Source organism: Abrus precatorius, unplaced genomic scaffold (genome assembly GCF_003935025.1).
Source record: "Abrus precatorius isolate BTA unplaced genomic scaffold, Abrus_2018 Scaffold7, whole genome shotgun sequence".
NCBI lineage: Eukaryota > Viridiplantae > Streptophyta > Magnoliopsida > Fabales > Fabaceae > Abrus > Abrus precatorius.
In genome coordinates, this window is record NW_020874417.1 from 8,607,214 (window position 1) to 8,632,353 (window position 25,140).

A 25,140-nucleotide genomic window follows, 5' to 3' on the forward strand; every position below is an offset into this window, starting at 1 on the left:
TTTTATTTCATTCTTGAAATCACTTGACTTGATCATTTTTACAATGTTTGGAACTCAAGAAGGATATGTTAGAGAGAATAAATTAGAGTATCTTCTTCTTGTAATGTATTTTCTTCTCTCTTTCTTTTTATCTCATTCTTGAGATCACTTAACTTGATCATTTTTACAATGTTTTGAGACTCAAGAAGGATATGTTAGAGAGAATATTTTACTATATTAAAGTGTTATTAAAATTCTTTATAAATCTTATTAATTCAACGTATTCAATCATTATTCTCTTGTTTTGAGAATATTATATCGGCATGTATCAAAACAAATACAACAGTAATTATAATTTATCAATTTTGATAAAAATAAAAAGTATGAATAAAATAAGTTGGAAATTGACCTCAATCATCAAGTTAGGTTGATTGTTGCTAGCACACAAACAGATAAATCCTAAAAAATATTATATTGTGAACACAATAACATAATAAATTCACATTAATAACATAATAAGTAATTATTACATAAGACTCACAACCAATGCATGTTGTTGAGTTCCACTCAATTTAGCTAAAAAAAATTACTAACTGAATGATTGTAAAGTATGCTTATGATTGTATTAAGTGTTAATCGTATCTCTTTAGAACTAAGTATCAAAATTATTAATCATGCAAATTTAAAAGGAAACAAAAATCATTGAGAAAAGAATTCACAATTTGAGCCAAAGTGTAACCGTAAATCTAAATGTCTTTCAATTTTCAAATTAATTAACATTTCACATAATCCCCAACCATAGAAAAAAGTGAGACTTATAATATGATTCTGTAAATTCAATAAGAAAAAATAATAATTTAAATTGAAAAAAGTTATTAGAATTCTTAAATAATTTTTTATGAACTAATTCATAATTTAGATGAGGTGCATAACTAAGCTTAATAATTAATTTAAGTTATTCATTTATTTAGGTTAAAATATCTATAATTGATGGATGTGGATTAAAGTGTGGTTCTTAATCCAAAAACTCATTATGGGAGAGAACTAAGATTAGTACTTTATATATTTAGTTAAATTCCTACGTAATCATTAACAATTATGCAATTATATGAGTTGTCACAATATTTATACACTGAATATAATAACTTGAACTTGTTTAATAAGTAAATCTAAAACTTTATTGTTAATATTTCTAATTATCTTTAGTGTTTTAAATTCATATAAATTCATGTGAATACTTTCTTACTTACATCTAGTATCATTTATGCGAGAAATATACTAGCTTCTAATTACAAAAGTGTTAATCTTGTTTATGCTTTATGTGGGGAATATACTAGCCTCACTTTCTTATAGTTTATTTTCTTCTTGAATTATATTTTGTCACGTGATATATTTTGATACATTCGTATTTTATCCTAACAATCAATTATTAATTTTTAATAAACAATTGTTTTACATCCATTGAGTTATTGAAAAAATGCATTGGGTTGAGAAATGGAGACAACTTCCTAAGTTCAGTTTATGCTTATAAATTAACTTAAGAGGTATTTACTTGGGTAATAACCTTAATTTGTACATTCTGGCCAATCACTTTAATAGTTTGCTTTCTTCCTTCTTTATATATTATTCTGTGATATGCATTTATGCTTTATCTTAACAACTTTTTTTATGAACAATTTTTTTTTTGTCCATTATGATTCTAAATGGATAAACAATGACAATAAATAATGACAAATGGAAGAAAGATCTATAATTCTCTTAAAAATTACTTATTTTGATTTAGTTTTACTTAAAAATAGGTTTGCAACAAAAGTAAAGTACACACTAAAAAAAAAGTTAGAATTTTTTATTATAAAATAATACATAGATAGTAATTTAGTTCAATATTGTTAGACAAAGTAATAATTAAAAATGAATTAATTTTTATATTTTTTAATATTTTTATTAATAATTTGATTGGTTATGAATTCTTTTTAGTTCAATTTTGTATTTATAACCACTCCTAATAAAATTTATAAGTTATCTCTGTTGAATAATGACAAATGTTAACCTGTGTCTTCAAGAATATTCGTTAAGAAACTAAAAATAATATATATATATATATATATATATATATATTTACACATTATCGAATATGTAAATTAACCATTAAAGATTATTTTAGCTTAACTTGATCTCAATTTTAATATCTCAATAAACGTAATTATGTTAAATACTAAAAAATTCTTTTGGATACCAAATAATTTTTTACTGAATAAAATCGCAAACCACCTTATGTATCATTTTTAATCAAATAAAATTATAAAGTTTCACCCATCAAATGCTACATATTGTAATGAACAATCATAAAATAAATTTTTATATTTATAATATAATTTTATCTCTTCTATATTCAATATTTTCAATATGCAACTTAAACCAATAAATTAATTTAATCTAACACATGCATTTTAGTAAAACTATATTAATTAACAAGACCCTTAAACAATTTTTCATCAGATTAAAATGGGCAAAAGGTGATGATGTTATGGTCAAAATATTCGGCAATTATGAATTCTGAAACACTTTAATATGCTTTACAGATGAAGAAAAAGAAATAAAATTCAACGTAGGATTTTGGTTTTGACGTATGGCTTTCGTTTCAACACGAATTTGAAGTTTATCATTATCAGTTCAATTCTAGGGTTCTAGTTGATAGATAAATATGAACAATTTTTTTTATTATAAAGTAGTAATTTTGGGGGGTAAAAATATTGATTACCGAGACATCGCACAAACATCCAAATGATATATGCGACTCTTAATTTTGTTGCGAAACAATTCAAGTCGGCACTTCAATTTATATTATAAATTTATATAACATTTTTGTTAAATTAAGTTTAAAATAACTTATAAAAGTTAAAAACTATTTTTGATAATTTCTTTAGTTAACTCTGTTAAATAATTTCTAATAATATCTCTAATAACGTTGCTATTGTTGTTTCAAAAATTTTGAGCTGCTGTGTATATTTCTAATCATTTTTAATTATCTTTTATTTATCATTTTTAATCAATATTTGAAAGCATTAATTAGCATAATTTAATAAATTAAAATATTGCTAATAAGTTTTTTTAAAGACACTGATTACAATGTTAATAAATAAAATATTTTTCTAAAATATTATTATAAGAACATATTAATAAAATTAAATATTATATTTTTATTAAAAAAATTTAAATGGTTACGAAGTATTTTGTAAACACTAATCAGTATTTTTATAGATAAATATTTTTCCATCTCCTGTTACTATTTGCTTTTTAAGGTAACGCAAATATTTCGAAAAAAAAAAGTCAATTAAATTAACTACAATGATATTTAAATAAAAACTTATTCAAAATTGGGAATTAATAAAAAAATAATTAACGCATTCATAATATTTTGAAACATATTCAAAATCCTAAAATCGATAATTTGAAAATTTGAAACAGTAAAAATATTATTCTCACTTTTATTTTTATTTCTTTTTAATTAAACTCTTCTAAGCAAGTACTTGAAGTATAGATTTAAGAATTATTATTTATTTAAATAAAAAATACCTAATTTAACTCACTTTAAATTAGACACATACAACTTTACTTACAAACTATACCTCTACTCACTTTTAATAAGCTAAATATTAATTAAATAAATACTGAAACAGCAATTTTTAGCACTTTTTTTTAACATCATTCTAAATTTTTTTTAACTTTAACATTCATTTTACATATTAAAATAAAAAAATGCACAAAAACTAATCAATAAAAACAAATAAGATAAACTTTAAACAAAATAGTATTTTAAAAAATTATTCACAAATAATATTAACTAAATGCTACATATGCCTCAATTCAATGACTTACATTGCATGTTGAGGAAGTGTTTGAGTGTGTTTGCAATCACAGATTTTGTTAACCCACCAAATATAACGCTGCAAGTTTCAAAATCCCTTATCCTCTGGAAAAAGCAAAGCTCGTTGCTTCGCGAAACCAAATAAATAACCTTTTCACATCATTCCTTTATTATTATTATTACAAATGATGGTTATTGTCAAATAATTTTTTTATTAAAATATTATTTTTTAATTACAAAAATTATCATTCAATTTTTGTGAATTTTAATATTTTTATTTTTTTTTTAACAAATTTACCTAATTTTTAATGAAAAAGTTGTTTGCTTTTAATAAATAAACTGAGGTTTAACGAAACATCATCCATTCGAACCCACCCGATACTTCCAAGTTCATGAAGGGTCACAATGGTAAGAATTGGATAAGGTAAAGGAATTAAAAATTTAATTTTTATTATTCTTTTTAATTGAACAAATAAAATTTATTTAAATTTTACTATTAAATAATCGTATTTATTCTTAAAATATGGTTGTAATACACATGAAAAATTAATTTCTTATCATATTTATGAGCACTTGTTCCAATACATAGTACTTATCTTATTTAATTAAATACTCATTTGATTTTATTTTTTTTATAAGAATTAACTATCAGAATATATTTATTTTCTAATGGTGGTCCGTTTTCACACGTTATAATTGTTAATTTTTGTATATGCTTATTTATTATAATTTTTTTTTAATAATATATATATATATTCATTATTCTTATAAATAAATATATTTATCAAATTTATAAATGATGTTTTTATTTATTTAATATTATAATTTTTTTAAAAATATAATATAAATTATGACATATAATATTTTTGTTAGTCTTGATAAACTGATTATCTATTTATTTTTTATAAAAAAACTAAACTCATAAAACATTTTTTTTTATATTTCTATTTAGATATTTTAAAAAATAATTTATCACCAAGTTTAATTATAAAAATTAATAAAATAAAAGGTACCGTCTGATTTAGATTCAAAATAACTAAAATTTTTCTATAAAAAACTAAAATTTATTCAGATTTTATTTATCATGTATATAAGTGTGTATATATGACACAAAGTGAATGTTATAAAATTCATATATATATATATATATATATATATATATATATTATATTTTAAATTTTTGTGAGTAGTTATCTGAAGTAAAACTGAAATCTATTTGAAGATAAAATTGGTTAGACTTAGTTTGAATTAATTTTTTTAATAAATATTTATAGGAGAACATATAAATAAGTAAAATAAATCCAAATAGTTCTTCATAAGTTAAAATTAATTATATTTTTAAATTTAAGATTCACAAATTTATTAAAAAATATTTTTATATTTTATATTTTTCTCTTACAAATGTTTATTTAGAGATTTGTTCAAATAAGATCCTGATATTTTAAAGTCACTCATTAAATTAAAAGAAAATAAAAAACATTATTTAATGTTATTAATAAATTTTTAATATATAAATAATTTTATTAACATTAATTTTTAGAGTTATTTATAGTTTAATATTTGAATTTTTATTTAATTGATTATTAATTTTCTCGATTTAATTTTGTATTTTAAAACAATTTAATTCGATTGATGAATACTTCTTGTTTTAATTCCTCAACAGCGAAATCCAAATTATAATAAAAACTTTTTATCTGTTAATAACTCTTTAATCAATATTTTTAGACCCTCGATAATGGAAACCCTTCTATAAATTACTAACGTTTCCTAAATAAATTAATAATCTGACTTAAAAATAATTATCTTTTAATGGGTACTACAAAGCATGTTAAAAAGATAAAGCTAATTTTTTATTAAAATAAAATATTTATTATCTTAAAATTATAAAAAATATTTATTTCATATTTTTATAATAATTTAAATATTTCATCAAATATATTTAATACTTCTTTTAAACACATTAAAGACAATTAAATAAATAAGATATTTTTTTAATCTATATTCATGATACATTTTAAAAATAAAAGGCATAATTTTTTTATTAGAAAACCTATAACATTCAATATTCTTCAATACATTTAATTTTGTAATATTTTTAATAAAAAAATTAAATAAATTTTGACGGTTAACTTAAAAAAATTGAAACTCAAAAACCTGTGTTCTTTATTTCTAATCGTGAATAATTCAACATTTTCCAAGGTTGAATAGAGAATGGACGTGTCACAATATGAAGGCATCAATTTCTGGAACTTGCTCGACATTTACCAGCGGACACCGTATAAAAAGCCTCGCTGCGCTCTCATTAGTCTCAATGTAGTTCGTACTAAGCTTAGTTACCTGCTGTTCCTGCTGCTCATATTTTCATACAAAAACCTTTGCTCTTCAAACGCCGTCGTTCCGGTGAGTTCTTGTGCCTGTTATGGTTATGGATGAGATTTGGAAAATGGTTCTACGTTGAGAATATGAAATGGAAGCGTTCAGCTTCACGACCACGACGTTATTTGTTGTGTTTGTGAGGTTCTGTTACGTCTTTAAGAGGCCACAGATTTCGAAACTTGCTTTATTAATTTTCTGGTGCTTCGTTGGTTCGGTGACTGAAAGCACCGACTTTAGGAAAGAGACAGTGTTAGTTCAATCCTTATTACTATACTCTCTTTTCCTTCTACCAACTTCCATTAATCTGACAAAGCAGCTACTGTTCACCAACATAAGTTTAATTGATATATGTTTTATAAAATTTATTTTAATTAAAAATAAATTTGAAGTAAATGAATTTTTTTATTTATAATAGTTAAAATTAAGTTAAAGAAAAGCTTAACCAATGTCGTTAAGCTACTTAGTTAATGAATTAAAAATAAAAATACTTTTCAATAGAGTGTAATGTTATATATCTCTCATAATTTTTAATGCACTCTTAAGTGATTTTTAATAACAATTTTTTAATTAATTTCTTAACTAGTGTTTTATGTCTTGAAGGTAAACTGGTTACTAAATATTTTAAATTTTAATATTTTATTTTTATGGTTTGTCCCTTGTCTTCAGTTAATTTGGGTATGCAACGACGATGCTAGTATCGCATATTAATATATGTAGGTGGCTTTTTTTTGTTTAGATTTTCATTAGTCTATAATTCGTAGTTTATAGAGTCTTCAAGTATCAATAGTTGTTACGTTACTTCCAGTATGGTAATACAGGGAATTACATTGGATTATATGGTGAATTAGTTTGGTGTTTCTTAATTATTTGATATGGTGTTATGACAGTAGTGTAGCGTTCCAACATGACGGTGACACCTAAGATCTCGGTTAACGATGGGAACCTGGTAGTTCATGGCAAGACCATACTAACTGGAGTGCCAAACAACATTGTGCTAACTCCAGGAACCGGAAAGGGTCTTGTGACCGGTGCTTTTATTGGTGCCACTGCTTCCAACAGCAAAAGCCTCCATGTCTTTCCAATGGGTGTCTTAGAGTAAGTTCCTTAACCATTTACAACTTCATTTGCTATTCCTATGGTGTGTTGACTTGTATTTGCAACCATAATCATGAGTTCAAAAAACTTACTTTAGGTTTATTATGGATAAACTTCTCAATGAGTACTTATACGAGAAGAAATAAGGAACTAAAATAAATGTGCATTTCAAATTTTGGAGAAGTTAAACTAAATAGCTTTTAAAAAATGTGAGGTATATAAGTTGATTTTAATTTACAAGAGAAGTTTGATTTATGTTTAAGTCTTTATTTTCTTCTCCTATATGTACTTGGTAATAAGTTTATTTAAACTGGAACTTATTCAATTGAGTTGGACTGTAACTGTTGACTTGATTCTTGATGAATAGGGATGTTCGGTTCTTGTGTTGTTTCCGGTTCAAGTTATGGTGGATGACTCACAGAGTGGGAACTTGTGGGAGGGATGTTCCATTGGAGACTCAATTCATGCTTATAGAGAGCAAAGAGAGTAAAGATAACCAGGAGAATTCTGCAACAATCTACACTGTCATGCTTCCTCTCCTGGAAGGCCAGTTCCGTGCTGTTCTACAAGGCAATGACAAAAACGAAATCGAGATTTGCCTTGAGAGTGGTGAGTTGCTCTTCGCCATGAAAATTGACTTGGTGTTAGCTACATTGGACCTTGCTATTGGGTTGTAATTATCTTCATGAAGTTTGGAGAGATGATGAGGTGGAGCTATCATATGTGAATAGTTAATACTAATTGCATGGAGAAAACGCTCAATGACTACCAATCAATTAAATCAAACAAATGGATCAGATTATATACATTTGGAGAAAATATGTATGTAGGGAGGAGTCTTGAAGAATCGAACCGAAACGATCTTTTTGCTTTTGGTGTGTGATTTGGTTTTGCAGGAGATCCAGCTGTTGAGACCAATCAAGGCCTTCACCTGGTCTACATGCATGCTGGTACCAACCCCTATGAAGTCATCAACCAGGCTGTCAAGTAAGGCATCTTTCCCTTCTTGTCTCTGATATTTTATCTGTGTTTCGAGTGCAAAAACCAATCAAACTTACAAGTTAAGCAATCCTATTTGCGTTGGCTTGAATTTGTCTTTCATTTGAGACTGTATGTTGACAATCCTAGTATTACTAACTCCTCCTTTTCTTATGATCACTCAAGGGCTGTAGAAAACTATATGCAAACTTTCCTTCGTCGTGAGAAGAAAAAAGTAAGGAACTCCTCCTAGTAGTATTACCAAAGGAAACACACTTAATGTGCAATTGATCAGGTGTCAATTTTTTTCCTTCTGTTGGTTTAAGCAGTTGCCATCTTTTATTGACTGGTTTGGCTGGTGCACATGGGATGCTTTCTATACTGATGTCACAGCAGAGGGTGTTAAAGAAGGCCTTAGAAGGTAATTGGTGACAGAAATAGTAGTATACTATGTTTGTGATGAGTGAAAAAGAGATCAAAATACTACCTCTATTCCTATTTATCTGTCCTTATAAAAGTGGAAGACAATATTAATTGCAATTCTTTCACTAATACCTTTTGTTCATATGAAATATTTATATTATTTGAGTAATCCAAGAGTCAAAAAGAGACTTATTAATAAATGGTAAATTAGTAAGTTTAACAATTAATTCCAACAAAATGATTGAATTCTTTGACTTGTGTAATTTCTTTTCTCTCTCGGCTGGTAAGTTAGAACAGATGTAGTAGTATTTGGGAACTTAGATATTGACTGGATACTATAATACTGAACTTTCTCCAATATTTCTTCAGCCTGTCAGAGGGGGGCACATCCCCTCGGTTCCTCATCATAGATGATGGTTGGCAACAGATTGAAAGTAAACCAAAGGATGAAGATTGTGTTGTACAAGAAGGAGCACAGTAAGATTTTATTTGTATTGATTCAGCATTCTAAAATTACATCTGATTAAGGAACTTGTAATTGTTCTTTCGAAAAATTTGATTATTGCAGGTTTGCTACAAGATTGACTGGTATTAAGGAGAACGCTAAATTTCAAAAGAATGAACAGAGCAATGGTACAATCTCAGGCCTGAAACATGTTGTAGATGAAGCAAAGCAACATCACAATGTGAAGTATGGTCTTGAATCCTTAAAAAGTGATGCTATACTTTGTTCTTGTGTTGTTCTGTTGGACACATCTAAATTATGTGAGAAGAAATGTATGAGAAAAAGTTTATCTAATTCAAGTTTCTGAACTCTGGACTTTTGATGGTAGATATGTTTATGTTTGGCATGCTCTAGCTGGTTATTGGGGTGGAGTAAAGCCAGCAGCAAGTGGCATGGAGCATTATGACACTGCCTTAGCATACCCAGTGCAGTCTCCAGGTGTCCTTGGAAACCAACCAGACCTTGTCATGGATAGCTTGTCGGTACATGGATTGGGTCTGGTGCACCCGAAAAAGGTTTTTGATTTCTACAATGAGCTCCATGCTTACTTAGCTTCATGTGGAGTAGATGGAGTGAAGGTTGATGTGCAAAACATTATTGAGACCCTTGGTAGTGGTCATGGTGGTAGAGTCTCACTTACTCGCAGCTATCATCAGGCGCTTGAGGCGTCTGTTGCTCGTAATTTTCCTGACAATGGATGCATTGCTTGCATGTGTCATAACACTGATGGCCTTTATAGTGCCAAGCAAACTGCTGTTGTGAGAGCTTCTGATGACTTTTATCCACATGATCCTGCTTCCCACACCATCCATATTTCATCCGTTGCATATAACACACTTTTCCTTGGAGAATTCATGCAACCTGACTGGGATATGTTCCATGTAAGTGGAAGTGATAGCAATTTTTTACATCTTGATGTTGATAATTGGCCATTTTCAAAAACATGTATATCAAAAGTTCTATGCTTAGAAAATTAGTAATAGGATGATCAAATTGCATATATTTTGTATTTTAAAGACTGGTTAGTGCAAAATGGAGTATAATTTGATGTACTAACTGACTATTTATGGTAGCATTGGTTTGTTGTTAACAAAAATATTTGAAATTTCAGAGTTTACATCCAGCTGCAGAGTATCATGCTGCAGCTCGTGCAGTCAGTGGAGGTCCAATTTATGTTAGGTATAATGATATGCATCGCAGATCTTGTTCTATGATGGATCATACTTGAAATGAGCACATTTGTTATATGTATTTTTGTTGTTTTATAGTGATAAGCCAGGAAGGCACAATTTTGATCTTCTTAAAAAACTGGTTCTGCCTGATGGTTCAATTCTCCGTGCCCAGTTGCCTGGCCGGCCTACTGTTGACTCTCTCTTTCTTGATCCAGCAAGAGATGGAACTAGGTGTGTTAAATCTTCTATCTTTGTTCTTCTCAAGCCATCCTTCTTGTGACATTTTGATGGTTCACGTTTCTAAATTGTAATTTCCAGCTTGCTCAAGATATGGAACTTGAACAAATTTTCTGGAGTGGTTGGGGTGTTTAATTGCCAAGGTGCTGGATGGTGCAAGATAGAGAAGAAAACCCGAATTCATTGTGCATCTCCTGGGACACTTACTGGCTCTGTTTGTGCCTCTGATGTTGATTTCATTGCTCAAGTGGCAGGTGCTGACTGGCATGGCGACACTATTGTTTATGCCTACAGATCAGGTAAAGAGGATGCATGAAAGCAATTATCTCGGTGCTTTTTTTGGTAAGATATTTAATTTGAAGAAATAATAATCGCTTATTTTTTAAAAGTTCTATCACAAAGCTCGTCAAAATAAGTGATCATTTCTTCAAAATAAGTTGATTTTTCTATTTGTGATGGAGTTTTATATGAATTAAGAAATTAATTAGACATCCCATTCATCATGCTTTTGTTGAATTGAATTACCTCAATTCCACTTTATTTTATTAAAACTAACTCGCATCCATATTTTAGGTGAGGTAATTCGGCTACCAAAAGGTGCTTCGTTGCCAGTGACACTTAATGTTTTAGAGTATGAGCTTTTCCATTTTTGTCCAATCAAGGTAAGTCTCAACTATTAGTTAATATAGAATACGGATTCTCTCACGTTGACAAGTAACATAATATGGTGATATTGGAGAGAAAACCATATCATGTTAGTAGTATGAGAGGATCCAAATCCATTAATATATGATATTATGATACTTTATAAGTTTTTGGTTTATGCCTATGGTATGTTCTTATTAATACAACATATAGCTTGATATGTTAAGTGAATCAATTCTTTTGGACAGGAAATTGCACCAAGTATTTCATTTGCACCAATAGGTCTACTGGATATGTTAAACACTGGAGGTGCTGTGGAACAGTTTGAAATCCATGAAGAATCTGTAGCGCCTAATGGAGAGAAATCAGCAAAAGCAACTATTACTCTCAGAGTCAGGGGAAGTGGCAGATTTGGGGTCTATTCTTCCCAGCGCCCACTTAAGTGTGTGGTTGGTGACAATGAAACTGACTTCAACTATGTCTCAGATATTGGGTTGATAACCTTCTCAATCCCAGTACCAATAGAGGAGATGTACAAATGGTTGATAGAGATTCAATTTTGAGTAGTTAATTATTTCCATTTTGGGAATGTTGGTTGAGGGTTTTATGACAATAAAATTTAGATGTAGCAGTAGCATAGGGTGGGTAGAGTGGTTTTTGGTATGAGTGTATCTTTGGTGGGGTTGAGTTGTTCTTTGCCAAGGGATGTCTTTCATTTAATAAAAACTTGCACGTTTTTCCAATTTTGAGTGAATTCATGTTCTTTATTGCCCTTGGACACACTAAAATAGGAAAAAGAGTGGAAAAAAGTACAAATAAGATTGTTTGGATCTGTTTTTAAAGCATTGGTGAGCAAGTTAATGGTTTAGTATTCTAATTAATCTCAGCATCATGTTGCTGTTTGTGCTCACTGGTCCTGGAGTCTTTCATGAGGATCTGAGGCAAGTTTTAATCGATAATATTAAAGATTGTAAGCACCTCTGAAGATTAGACAATACTGGAAAATAGTTATATTGGATCTTGTCATGAATATGAGAAAAGGATGAGGATGGAAAGACTAATGACACTTTATCTATTACAAATGTTTTTGTTACTTTGGTATTAGGCTATCTTTGAATATTTAAGAATGTATATGATAACATAGAAAGAGATGAGATGAAATGAAATGTTATCCTTGTGATATTATTGATTTGATCTAGATTATTCAAATGTTTATCTTAATATCTGAATATTGGTAGTCCTAGACCAAAAAAAAATGAGATGAAATAATAATCAAAGGGGTGAAAAACGTTGAAAATCTATTGAAAAGCAGGTATCACTTATAATTTCTTGCTCCTAATATTCTTGGTCTCTGCCTAAAAGGAACAAGAAAGAATCCATAGTATCAACTTAGAAGCATAGGATTAAAAATTGGATGTTTAAAACTAATTTGCACTTTCAATCATAACCTTTTTTTCTTCAAATAAGTTATATGTAAAAACATTAATGTGATAAAGTCAAACGAAAATGAAATAATCTTGTAGAAACAAGACAAAATGCGAGTTTCCAAGAGCAAGGCGTATGTGATATATGTACTCAAAGCAAACAAGTAATGGTGTGGATATGGAAGGAAAAGGGTGTTAAATTGTAGGATGGGTGGGCAAAAAATCAGTCTTTAACTCAAACTAAACTTTTTAGACTCATTTTTTAAAAATCTACTTTATTTTTAATCCAGACATAATTTGGGTTTTATTTTACAAAACTAGATTTTCTTTCGTCAAAATTGATCTTTGCACTAGAGTTCCATTCTGGAGTGGGGCAAACAACCAATTAAGTGGATTAGAATTTTGGCTAGGAAATACAGTCTCGTGTTTCTCGGAGTAGTGACCTCATGCTGCGACGCTTTAATACTAAATTTATGTAATAACAATATATATAATATGAACTTCTTAAAAATATAAGATAAATAATAATATAACTACAAAAATTAATAGGAAAAACTATTTTAAACATAATCTTTTCAAGTTTTACTTACAGTTTTTATATAAATAATAATTAAAAATAAAAAATTGTACAAAGATTAAAATAATATTCAAATCATTATAATAAATAATTTGAATATTTGGTTTTTTATATTTTTAATTATTAAATTAAAATATTAAATATTTGTATATTTTAAAGTGATATATATTATTTTTTGATATCAAGTTTAAATTTCAATAAATACAGTGTGACATGATTTTAGTGAAAGATAAGTATGATTTTGATTAAAAAAAAAATAATATATATTATTTTATAAATTAATAAAAAACATTAAAATAAATAGAAACATAGCAAATTTAAAAAAAAAAAATTTTACATGATAGTAATTTATTCAACATTACTGCAGATTAAAAATACTTTTTAAAAAATTAATTTTGTTAAATAAAATTTATGTGTCTTTTTCTCTCTTCAAAAAATGCCTCTGATAAAAGAATGAATAAACTTGAAAAATCAAATCAACAAAATTATAACTACACTTTTTTTTATTAAATTATAACTACACTTTAATAAACATTCAATAATTATAAAATATAATAACATTTTTTTAACTAATATCTTTTAAATATATATTAACAAAATTTTATTATTGAAATAGTATTTCAAATACATTCTCTATTTAGAATCATAGTATAATTTTCATCACAAATAAAACTTTGACATTGTTGATACAGCTTTAATTAGAAAAATGAATTATTTATTATTTAGTTTGTGTGGTAGATAAATGATACAAAGTAAAAAATAATAATTTAATTTTAATACAATATAAATATGAAAAAATATATACTATTAACTGATTAAAATATATGCAAATATAATTTTAAATGAATTATTATAAAATTTATTTTTTAAAATATTATAATTCAATAATAATATAAAAATATTTATTGTATATTTTACTGGATTTAAAAATAATTTTAAATTAAATCCAAATTTTATAATCAGTTTTAAAAATATAAAATAGATTGATTTAAAATCTAATCTATATAATTAGATTTATAATGAATATGGATTGATTTTGTGCATATCTAATCACCCTTGCAGGCTAGGGTGTAAATATGTAAGTGAGGACGATCAGAGTTGTGTCACAAGGAATGAAATATTTAAGCAGAGGGTGTAGATAAAGCTTCTGACTTGTTCTGCCTAACATGCATATATGTCAATTTGTTGGTTCCTAGAATTAACTAATCAATACAAAGAGAATTTATTGATTGAATTAAGTGTTGAATTATTATGAGTGAAGATTATAATTGTCTTTGCATATCTCATATCAAGATGCTCACTTCATATTTATTTAGCTTGATGATTTAGTTCCTGGTTTTATTTGTACTATTATATATCTTAAGTGCTCATGAACTTCTCATTATTTATACTTTTTTCGAACTCCAACCTCTACGTATGTGTTTTAATGCCTTCATCAGTGGAAATTTTCACAAAATTCAACTTCTTATACTGCTGGTTGCTTTCTTTATCACACCAGTTTGGATTATGAAAGGTAAAAACCAAAACAAATTTAGCAGAAACTACATAGTTCAAAATTTGAGGTAGAATAGTAAATTCACCAACAGAATTTAAAAAATAAAAATATTTAATTAAATCATGAAGCCCAAACAGGATAATGATCAGAACAGAAGCACAAACTACTAAACGTTTGTACATGAACTCTACCCTAGAGCTTGATCTGCAACAGAAAGAGCAAAAGTAAAAATTACCAATAGTCTATGAAGGTAATAGTTTCATTGGTTTGCAGTGACAAATTTATAACTGAGTGGTTGTCAAGTGAAAGAACATGTATTCACACATCTTTATTAGTTCTGAACAGGTTTATTTGATAGTTGGGTAGCTTGTAACAAAATAAATTTCCTAACATCAAGATCAAAATCAAACAACTCATGAAATTCAATGTTTTTTGCCAAGGAAATGTTAGACCAAAACATTGGATAGGAATAAATATGGGTAAAATTACACATTCTACTCAGTAATTAAAACCAACAAGGATAGGATTACACATTGGCAATCTCCACAAATCTTATTTCTGTCATTTAAAAACTTCCATATGTTCTGAATAGAATTATAGCAACCGAGCAGAACACTTGGAGAAAAATAATGGAAAAATTTTGTCCAGAAATAGCGTAAGAACATTGATAATGTTTGTTAAAATTTCATTTCCAAATTCACAGTGAGTTTATTCTAGTTCTTACAAACTAATTCCCTCATCAGATTAGTCTTTATAAACCACAAAAATCATAAAATCAATAAAAAAATAAAATCGTCGAATAGCTTGATGTGAATTCAACAATTCTGTTAAGTTGAGCTTCTTTGTTTCTATCAGATATTGGAACTACTGTAACCAATGCATCAAACTGTAGAAGAATCAGTAGACAAGGTTTCAATGAACCACTTGAGAGTAATGTAATCAAACATACACCTAGATTCTATTAAATTTGAGCATTTAAATTTTGTACTCAAGTTGTATTTAGAAATACTTTGTGTAGAACATAAGAAAATAACTTATTTACAATTTTCATAATTTATTTTTACTTTATATAATAAAAACTTATATATATATATATATATGTATATGTATATGTATATATATATATATATATATATATATATATATGTATGTATGCATATATTCAAGCGTTTAATTAATTAATATGTTTTCGAAATGCAGGTCAGAAGTAGAGATCAATTTTTTGAAAAAAGGACATGGTTTATTGTTTCATTCATGTTACTTCCATTAGCCGTGTCCCTTTTGGTTGAATTTGTAGTTAAACACATGTGACATGACCAAAATTTGTTGTCCAATACATGGATGTGTTTAAAAGAAAGTTAATGATACATGTGGAGGTAATTCATTTTAGATGACAATCACATTTATATCCATTCAATTACTTCTTGACAACTACTCAAGATGAATTCTACTCATAAATCTCTTCCTCTTATTCTGTCTTCTATCATAAAAAAAATTTGTTACAAATTTGAATAGGACTTGCAATTATTAAGTGCATCCAAGTATTCCCTTAAAAGCTTTGCCTTCCTCTTTTCACATTTCTCTGCTCAACTTGTTAGAAAAGAAAATTTATCATTTTAGGCCTACCCTATACCTATACTTTCTATATCTAACTATATATATTCTTATAGGATATGCCACCTACGAAAACATCTTCAAGTATGTTTACACAATTTTAGATGATATGATTTATTGTACAATCATTGAGAATATACAAATGCTTACGTCTGTACGAGCCCATTTAATTTGATATACTTGAGAGCAAAGTACAAATTAAAAGAATACATTACGGTAATGAGAAGTTTTAAAAATATACTCCTGACGAGAATACATTATTTTAATTATTGACTGAAATTTTTTAGAAACTATAAAAGAATGAGTGAGATTTATTATATTAAAACTGAAATTCACATAATTTTTATTTATTTTTAATTAACAATAAAAAATGTGTTTAAAAGAACGTGTTAGAAAATATATTTTTAAGATGATCAAGAGTACAAATTAGCAACAACTTAATCAAACTTTAGCGTTCAACTTAAACTTTCCTACCTAAATTGCTAATATGTTTATGAAACTAATCCATCCACCTTGTGCTCCATACCTTGATGATATAATGATTCAACTTGGATCATCTTCTCGGGCATCTCTTGCCAAAACAACATATAACACTTGTCACTTCTAGAGATGTATATTATTCTTTCTATTCAATTTGCTAGCATCATCACAAAATAGCTTTGGATACCGTAATTTGTTTGAGCAGGTGCATGTTTGGAGGGTATGGCTTTGACTACAAGGCATTCAACTTTGTCACTTTGAAACATTTTGTGGCCTCTAAAGTTCCCTAAACCTTTGTCAATGTATCAATAGTTGCCATATCAAATATTAGACCTCAATGCATCTCGTGTTTCATTGATTCTCTTTTTCTATCCACGTGAAAATATATACATGCATTCTTAATTTTCATTATATTATATGACAGTGTTCACACATTTATGGAATGATTTAGTACAAGGGAGTAGAACAAGAAACCAATTACAGGGAAGCCTTTGAATCTACTTGGAAATAGGACCTCTTATACGTAAGATGGTTAAATGGCAGAAGTATATAGTGCCAGGAGGCACTATAGGGTATATTAAAATCTCATGATTATTTGTCTAGCGTTGATTTTTTTTTAATTCTCTAATAAAGAATATCTATCATTTGTATTAAAATTATGATGCTTAGTAAGTGTAAACATTTTTTTTTTCAATTATATATTTTTAAGAGAAGGATTACCAAATTACAAATGATATAACTATCAAGAAAATAAATGATATAAGAATACTGAAAATTTGCTCCTAATATTATGTCATATTCTTGTTGATTAAGATCATAGTTATAGTTTACAAGGAAAATTTTGCTTGCCAGAAGAAAAAAAGCAAATCATAGTTATCAATTCATCTGTACACGTGAAACCATTAAACCAAACAAAAAAGTTTTGCCAGTCATGTTGTTCCTAACTGTCCTAATTATTATTAATGATGAACACCTGAAAAGAAAGTGCAAAAATTCCACACGCATACGATGAGCCAAACATTCACTCCTACGTGTCATGAGTAATATGCATGGAATGGCACGGTAGTGTCATACGTATATATATATATATATATATATGTTTTCTTATTCACCAATATGCGAAAGTCATGGGTAGCGTATTGTTGAATTACTATATGATTTCAATCATGCTTAAGGAAACATCCATAAATGGAGTATACGTTAAACCAACCTGCAAATAGTGTGTAATTCAAATTTCTGTAAAGTGAGAAACATCGACTAATATAGAAAGGAAGGGGGAATATGATTTTGTAATTCTATAATATAAAGTGTAATGGATATATAGAAAATAAAATTGTCTACAATAATTATGAAAATTTTCTTTTATATACATCAAGAAGTGATATTTTTCCCCTTTGAATGAAAGTTTTGGATCGATTTTTCTCCCACTAATTCATGGCCAAGGCATATGAGAAACATGTAATGATTTACACTGTGTGATATGAGATGTGACTTTTGTTATAGAAAAATAAGATACAAGTAGAATAATGTAAAATGATTTAATTTACCGTCGCATAAAATGAGGGGGGAAAAATTTCTTTTGAAAATAAAAAAGTATAGGGTAGGGTATATATTGATGTCAATAAATAACCTATCCTACATTATAAAATGAGGGGTCATATACGTTTGTATTAATTAGTTACTATATTAAATGTACCATTAATTTCATTTGTAGAAAATTTTATAATAAAAATGTAGATATATATTATAAATTTGATTAATTAATTGTTAAATTATAATTATATATTTATTAAGTGTTTTTTTATAAAATTTAGACAATAATAAAAATAATAATTAAATGTTTTTATTTTTATATATTTCAATTATATATATACATATTATTTATATACATAATGTATATGATAAAATTTTTACTTTAATAATAAAATTCATAACAAAATTATAAAATAAAAAATTATTGAATGGCGAAAAGAGGTGTTATAATCACATTCCCTCCTCTCACTCTTTTTTTCACATAGTCATATAATTAAATGACATATTTAATAATTATTAAGAGTAAATTTTATCAATCTAACTTTTATTCTTTTAATATTTCATTATGATAATTATGTATATAAAATTTAATGTAATTTATATACACTCGTAGATGTATAATCTAGTAAAAACTATTAATAGCAACAACAAAAAAACTTTTTTTTTATATTTTAAATAATATATATGTTAAATATAGTAATATAGTAAAGTATTAGTTATTTTTTAAATTGTGTAAATTTTTAAGATTTAATTTTCTTTTAGAAACTTTAAATTCAATAATTAAATTGATAAATTCTCTCTAGTAAAAAATTATTAACAATGTTATTTTACTAGAAACCTTATCTTTTTAGTGTGTGTATCAATAATCGTAAGTATGTACAGAGGACTTTAACCTATAACCATACTTTTACAAATTTCGTTGTTTATCTTTGACATGGATCAAAGCAGTAATTATTGCATTCCATGAATCTTCGAATTTATTTATACGAATTTATAATAGCATAAATGCACTAGATGTCTCTGAACATTCTTAGTCAAAGCAAAAAAAAAGGCAGGAACATTAATATTACCGTGGAAGCAAATCAACTATCCTTTTTATATGTCGTATTCCTGGTTCTTCCAGTTAATAATGACATCTTAACAAAAAATAAAATAAAATTACAACTATGAGAGAGAGAGAGAGAGAGAGAGAGAGAGAGGGATCTAGTTTTCGAACTTATATATATATATATATATATATATATATAACGTGTCATTTTTCAGCCAAAGGAACAAGAAGCAATTAATAAAAATGTGATTTCAATCCAATAAGCATGTATGTATGTACTCCTTTGAATTCTTATATATCCACCGACCAATGCATAGCCAAAACACAGCATGAAGCATATTATTAATATTTGAATTGAAATAACCTATCTTCGTTTTCTACTTTCTTTCCTGTTTTCTGAAGTAAAAAAAGAAAAAGACGAGGTTAAAGAACTTTTTCTTTCTTTACTAAGTGAGGAAATTTAAGGGCAGGAGATGCTTTTTACTCAATTTTAAGATCATAGCATTGTTATAAGTGCTAATGATAATAAATTAATTTATTTATAGATAGCCTATTAACGAGAGATGAACTCCAGGCACTAAAAGTTAAACTAATTAAGTTTCAGGAGTTAAATGTTTCAATCCTTTCAAGTTAAACCAACTCAGATTGGTGTCCTTAGGCTAATTGATATAACACATAATGGAGAGAGACACATATACCAACTAAAAATATTTACATATTATTAATATTCAAGTGCATACGTTGATACAAATACACAGATATAATTAAATAACACATTGGTGAACATTTTCGGGGTACAAGGCTGTATGGAGCAAAAGTCAGAGTGTACCTGAGAGATCCTTTCGTCTCAATCTCTCATATCCTTCCATACCGTAATACCCTTATGTAAGATGAAGAATAAAATCCAAATTTATTTCCATTTCTTTTGTCTATAAATACACAAGACCCACATGACATTCCTCATCAACTCCATCCCAAGCTAGTTAGCTATAGCCATTTTCATCAAATTAACTACACCTTCTTTCAAAGAGCATCTATTTTCACTTACGTACGCACAAAGGGAAAAGTAATAATAATGGCCCTCCACGGACATTACCTTTCATTCATTATTATAATGGTTTCTTTTGTTGCTTGTTGTAGTACATTTCAAGAGGACCCACTTAGTTCATTTCTTGAGGGTTCGCCTAATATTGATGATGGTGCCACATTCAAGGACTTCATCAAGCAAAGTACAGATGTATTGAGCTTAAAGAGTTTTGACAAGTTGGGTGACATTTCCTCTTCGCTTAAAACTGTTAGCGTCAATGATTATGGAGCTCAAGGTGATGGTAAAACTGATGACACAAAGGTACATATTCTCACTTGGTCTAAATTAATATCACGTAAATATTACCACGTTTCACTGCATAAAAAATGTCATATATTATTACATTTGTTTTAATAGGTGTATCTAGACAGATAGATAGATTCTAAACAAAAGCGTGTATATCATGTTGTGAATGTAGCTCCACAGTTAGATAATTCTATTCTAGTGAAAGTTAAGTCTAATGACTAAAATTTTTGTTCCATGGCTATATGATATACTTTTTTATAGCGTTGTGTGTCTTATTCTTTTGTTAGTAAGGTCTGCTTTATATATTATGCTTCACAATAGAAAAGAATGAAAATATTAATTAATTTCTATTATATGGCTATGTCTATGCCTATTTGGGCTATATTTCAGGCATTCATGAAGGCTTGGCAAGTGGCATGTTCTTCTGGGGGAGCAGTTCTTGTAGTGCCTCAGAAGAATTATCTACTCAAGCCGATCACATTTTCTGGCCCTTGCAAATCCAACATCGCAGTTCAGGTTAGTTATGTACAAATTAAATTGATTGTTGGTTTTGAATGAATTTGAATTCTCTCATATGATGATATAATCATTATAAAAAAACAAAAGACATAATTCTTATTAACTATGATTAATGGGACCTCAATTAATCAAGCTGCATAGGTCATTATATAATAAAAATTATATATTTTTTCTTTAATATGATTATATCATATTAATTATTAACTTGAGAAGATCTAAATTTGTTCTACATATTTTTAAACATTTATTGATTAACCTTCAACTATGTGCCCAATTTGGGATGAAAAAATATAATCAGATCTCTGGAACAATTGAAGCATCAGATACCCCATCGGATTTCAACGAAGATCCCACACACTGGCTTATGTTCGACAGTGTTCAGAAACTATCAGTTAACGGTGGTGGAACCATCAATGGAAATGGAAACACATGGTGGCAAAACTCATGCAAAAGGAACAAAAATCTCGTAAGACATTATTAGAAAGTACAATATTGTTATCCCTTCAGTTAATACATAAATTTAATGCTAACCTTTCATTTGATGTTTCTCTTTTGCAGCCTTGCAAGGATGCCCCTACGGTATGTACTGATTCATATGAGAATAGATTCTTTCATATTAAATATTTACGTGACATTATTACTATGTAAAAATTTTATGTTTATTTTTTTTTCTTTCTAGGCATTTTTTAATAAGTGATGGATTTTTATAAATATTTATAAAAATAAATATAATTTTGTATGTGTAAATTGATAATGAGAAAATATATTTGCAAATTTATATGTATGCATATGACATTAGGAACGAATCCTCTTATATACATAATGCATCATGTTGAAATATTTATATTCATCTTATAAATAATATATAAATGCCAATCATTTAATGATTTTTAATCATTAAAAGATAAATAAAATTTTAGCATAATTTTGTCAATTTGAAATTTGACATGATCAGAATAGATTCATTTTTCTTTTCATGTAAAATTCAAATGCTAATTAACCATTGTTTGTCTTTGCAGGCGTTGACTTTCTACAAATGCAGCAACTTGGTAATTGAGGATTTGACGATAAAAAATGGGCAACAAATCCATGTTACATTCGAGGACTCCGAGAATGTTAAAGTTTCTGGTCTCACAGTGACAGCACCAGAGGATAGCCCAAACACCGATGGAATTCATGTCACAAACACCCAAAACATTCAAATCTCAAGCTCCGTCATAGGAACTGGTAATCATAAATATTGATATTCCGTGTTTCAAAACAACAAAATTAAAATGGCAAATTAAGCATTGAAATTTTGTATGTTTTCTTAGTCACTTTTGTTTTGGGTTTGAATGTATTGCAGGTGATGATTGTATATCAGTTGTAAGTGGAACCAGGAATCTACTAGCCACAGATATAACCTGTGGACCTGGCCATGGTATCAGGTATACCTTCATTCAATTTAGACTATATATAGATACATAAATTAATTAAACATTTATATCAAATAATAATTTTTTACGATTAAAAATATTATTGAAATATTTTAATAAGTTTTTTATAAAAATTATTGAGATAAATCGAAATAAACTTATTAATTATAAGCCACTATTATATAATCCCAAATAAATTTTGAAGAGTTTTTTTTTTTCAGACTTGTCTTAACATTGTTAAAACTTTGCACGTGTTAATAACTAATTCAAAATGTGATTTATATTTTCTTTTACAATAATGATTTCAGCATCGGAAGCTTAGGGGCTGGGGAGTCCAAGGAATTTGTTTCAGGAATAATGATTAAAGGAGCAAAGTTTTCTGGAACTACAAATGGAGTAAGAATTAAGACATGGCAGGTAATTAATTTTAATATTGAACAACTTCACATTATTTAGCCTCATCATCACTTTAATATTTGTACATAAAATGCATGATTAAATTTATTAGAGTAAATGTAAATTCATTTTGGTTTAATATGTATATATGTTAGCAGGGAGGGTCAGGAAGTGCAAGCAACATCCAGTTTCAGAATATTCAAATGGACAATGTGAGCAACCCCATAATAATAGATCAGAACTACTGTGACCAAGCGGAACCATGCAAACAACAGGTAATTAATAAACAAACTCCATCCACTACTAGGAAAGTGTGCTACTGCATGTCTATTGGCTTAAATATAATTTTAGTACGTGTAAATATAAATAAATTTGATTTTAACAATATTTATAAAAAGAAGATAACTATATTTTGCTCTTATATAGTAATGATTTAACTTAATTGGTTTTGTCATTGGATGCAGCAATCTGCAGTTCAGATTAGGAATGTGTTGTACCAAAACATAAAAGGCACAAGTGCTTCTGATATGGCTGTGCAATTTGATTGCAGCAAGAACTTTCCATGTCAGGGACTTGTAATGCAGAACGTAGACTTGCAATCTAAAAGTGGAGTGGCAAAGGCTTCATGTGACAGTGTTAAATTGTCCTACAGAGGAGATGTTAACCCTCGCTGCCCATAGAAAGTGGGAAAAGCTTTACCACCTTAGCATACAAAGATTATTCAAATTATAAAATATATTCCATGTATAAATGCAAAGATAGGGCATGTTTAATTATTGTTCTGCACCATGCTAAACCAATTTGTGGCCAATAATATGTGATTTAATTCACACAATCACTGTCATATATTGACAGTGACGATTGTCATTACTTGTATTATATGTCAGATAAATAAAATTCCATTCATACTATTTTATTTTTTAACTTGTAAAATTGCATGTGTATGAGACCCGACACGAATGGTTAATATTTTGAATTTATTTTTATATCTAATCATTGTCTTTTAACGAGAAATGATCTCTTTTAATTTTACGTGAGAATAAAAATAATAAATTACAACTATTAGATCTTATCGTAAATAATTTTAAGTAAAAAATAAAAGTTATATAACTTATTAGAGATAAAACTATTTTGTTCTTAATAATAGATATAAATTTTAAAATTTGACAAATATTTTCTTAACTCTGATTCATTTTTTTATGTACTTTAAAATTTATTATTCATAATTTAAATTTTAACGGTCTTTATTTTTAATCTAGGTTTTTTTAGTTTTCACTCAAAAATACTCGAGCAGTGCATTTATATTTTTAAGTTGATGAAAATATAAAAATATAAATAAAAAGATAAATAATATTATAAAGATACATGCATAATTAATTCACATTGAATTAAAAAAAGTATTATTAATTAATTACGAATGAAAAAATTTATAACTAAATTAAAGGGCTATTTTAATTTGTACCATCTTAGTAAAAGTTGTCAATTAGATATCTAAGAATTAGAAATGTCAAATTAGGCCACGCTTGTTGATTAATGGGAAATGGAGCTTAATTAATTCTATTTAAGCAAAGCTTAGGATTTAAGTCTATGAAGAAAAATGGGTATTGAATGACAAGTTTTTAATCAAATAGATCGAGATTTAAACTAATTTTTAAATAATAATAGTATAGGACACAAAAAGTATGAAATTGGCTAAGTATAACACTTTTGAAGTTTTCTGAAGATTATTTAATTATTTTAAAAAATTAATCTTTGTAATTCAAAATGAAGTATACATAACCTGTTGAAGGAACATTTTATCGCCCACAGTAATTTCATCCTACTCGACCAAATTATATGTGGCGTAATTTAGACAAAAATAAATAAATAAATAAATAAAATATTTAAACAAAAAATAAATATCATACATCAAGTTTTTTTATTATTCTAAAATTTATAAGATGTCTTTTAGAGGAGAATATTATATTTTTACATATCAAGTAATGTTTGTTAATTCTCTATGAAAATACTAAGGTTGGGAGATTTTCA

At 27.4% G+C, this 25,140-nt stretch overlaps 2 protein-coding genes across 3 annotated transcripts; both read left to right on the forward strand.

Moving 5' to 3' along the window:
* The first annotated feature begins 6,157 nt into the window (after positions 1–6,157).
* On the forward strand, positions 6,158–12,433 carry LOC113872739 (probable galactinol--sucrose galactosyltransferase 2). Of its 2 annotated transcripts, none has more exons than XM_027510534.1 (14): positions 6,158–6,247; positions 7,111–7,318; positions 7,686–7,927; positions 8,215–8,305; positions 8,483–8,531; positions 8,626–8,717; positions 9,089–9,196; positions 9,288–9,410; positions 9,553–10,105; positions 10,336–10,403; positions 10,493–10,627; positions 10,715–10,932; positions 11,207–11,295; positions 11,527–12,433. In XM_027510534.1, exons 2-14 carry the CDS (start codon positions 7,128–7,130, stop codon positions 11,839–11,841), a joined length of 2,274 nt encoding a protein of 757 aa, XP_027366335.1. In that variant the 5' UTR covers positions 6,158–6,247; positions 7,111–7,127; the 3' UTR covers positions 11,842–12,433. The 2 variants fall into 2 exon arrangements, with proteins under 2 accessions (XP_027366335.1, XP_027366336.1); XM_027510535.1 differs by lacking the exon at positions 6,158–6,247 and adding an exon at positions 6,276–6,472 and having other exon boundaries at positions 11,527–12,238.
* An 8,091-nt stretch (positions 12,434–20,524) lies between these two features.
* LOC113873432 (polygalacturonase) lies at positions 20,525–23,792 on the forward strand. The gene is made up of 9 exons (XM_027511538.1): positions 20,525–20,797; positions 21,173–21,298; positions 21,600–21,767; positions 21,860–21,880; positions 22,321–22,528; positions 22,647–22,728; positions 23,025–23,133; positions 23,271–23,387; positions 23,577–23,792. Exons 1-9 carry the CDS (start codon positions 20,525–20,527, stop codon positions 23,790–23,792), a joined length of 1,320 nt encoding a protein of 439 aa, XP_027367339.1.
* Positions 23,793–25,140: the final 1,348 nt, after the last annotated feature.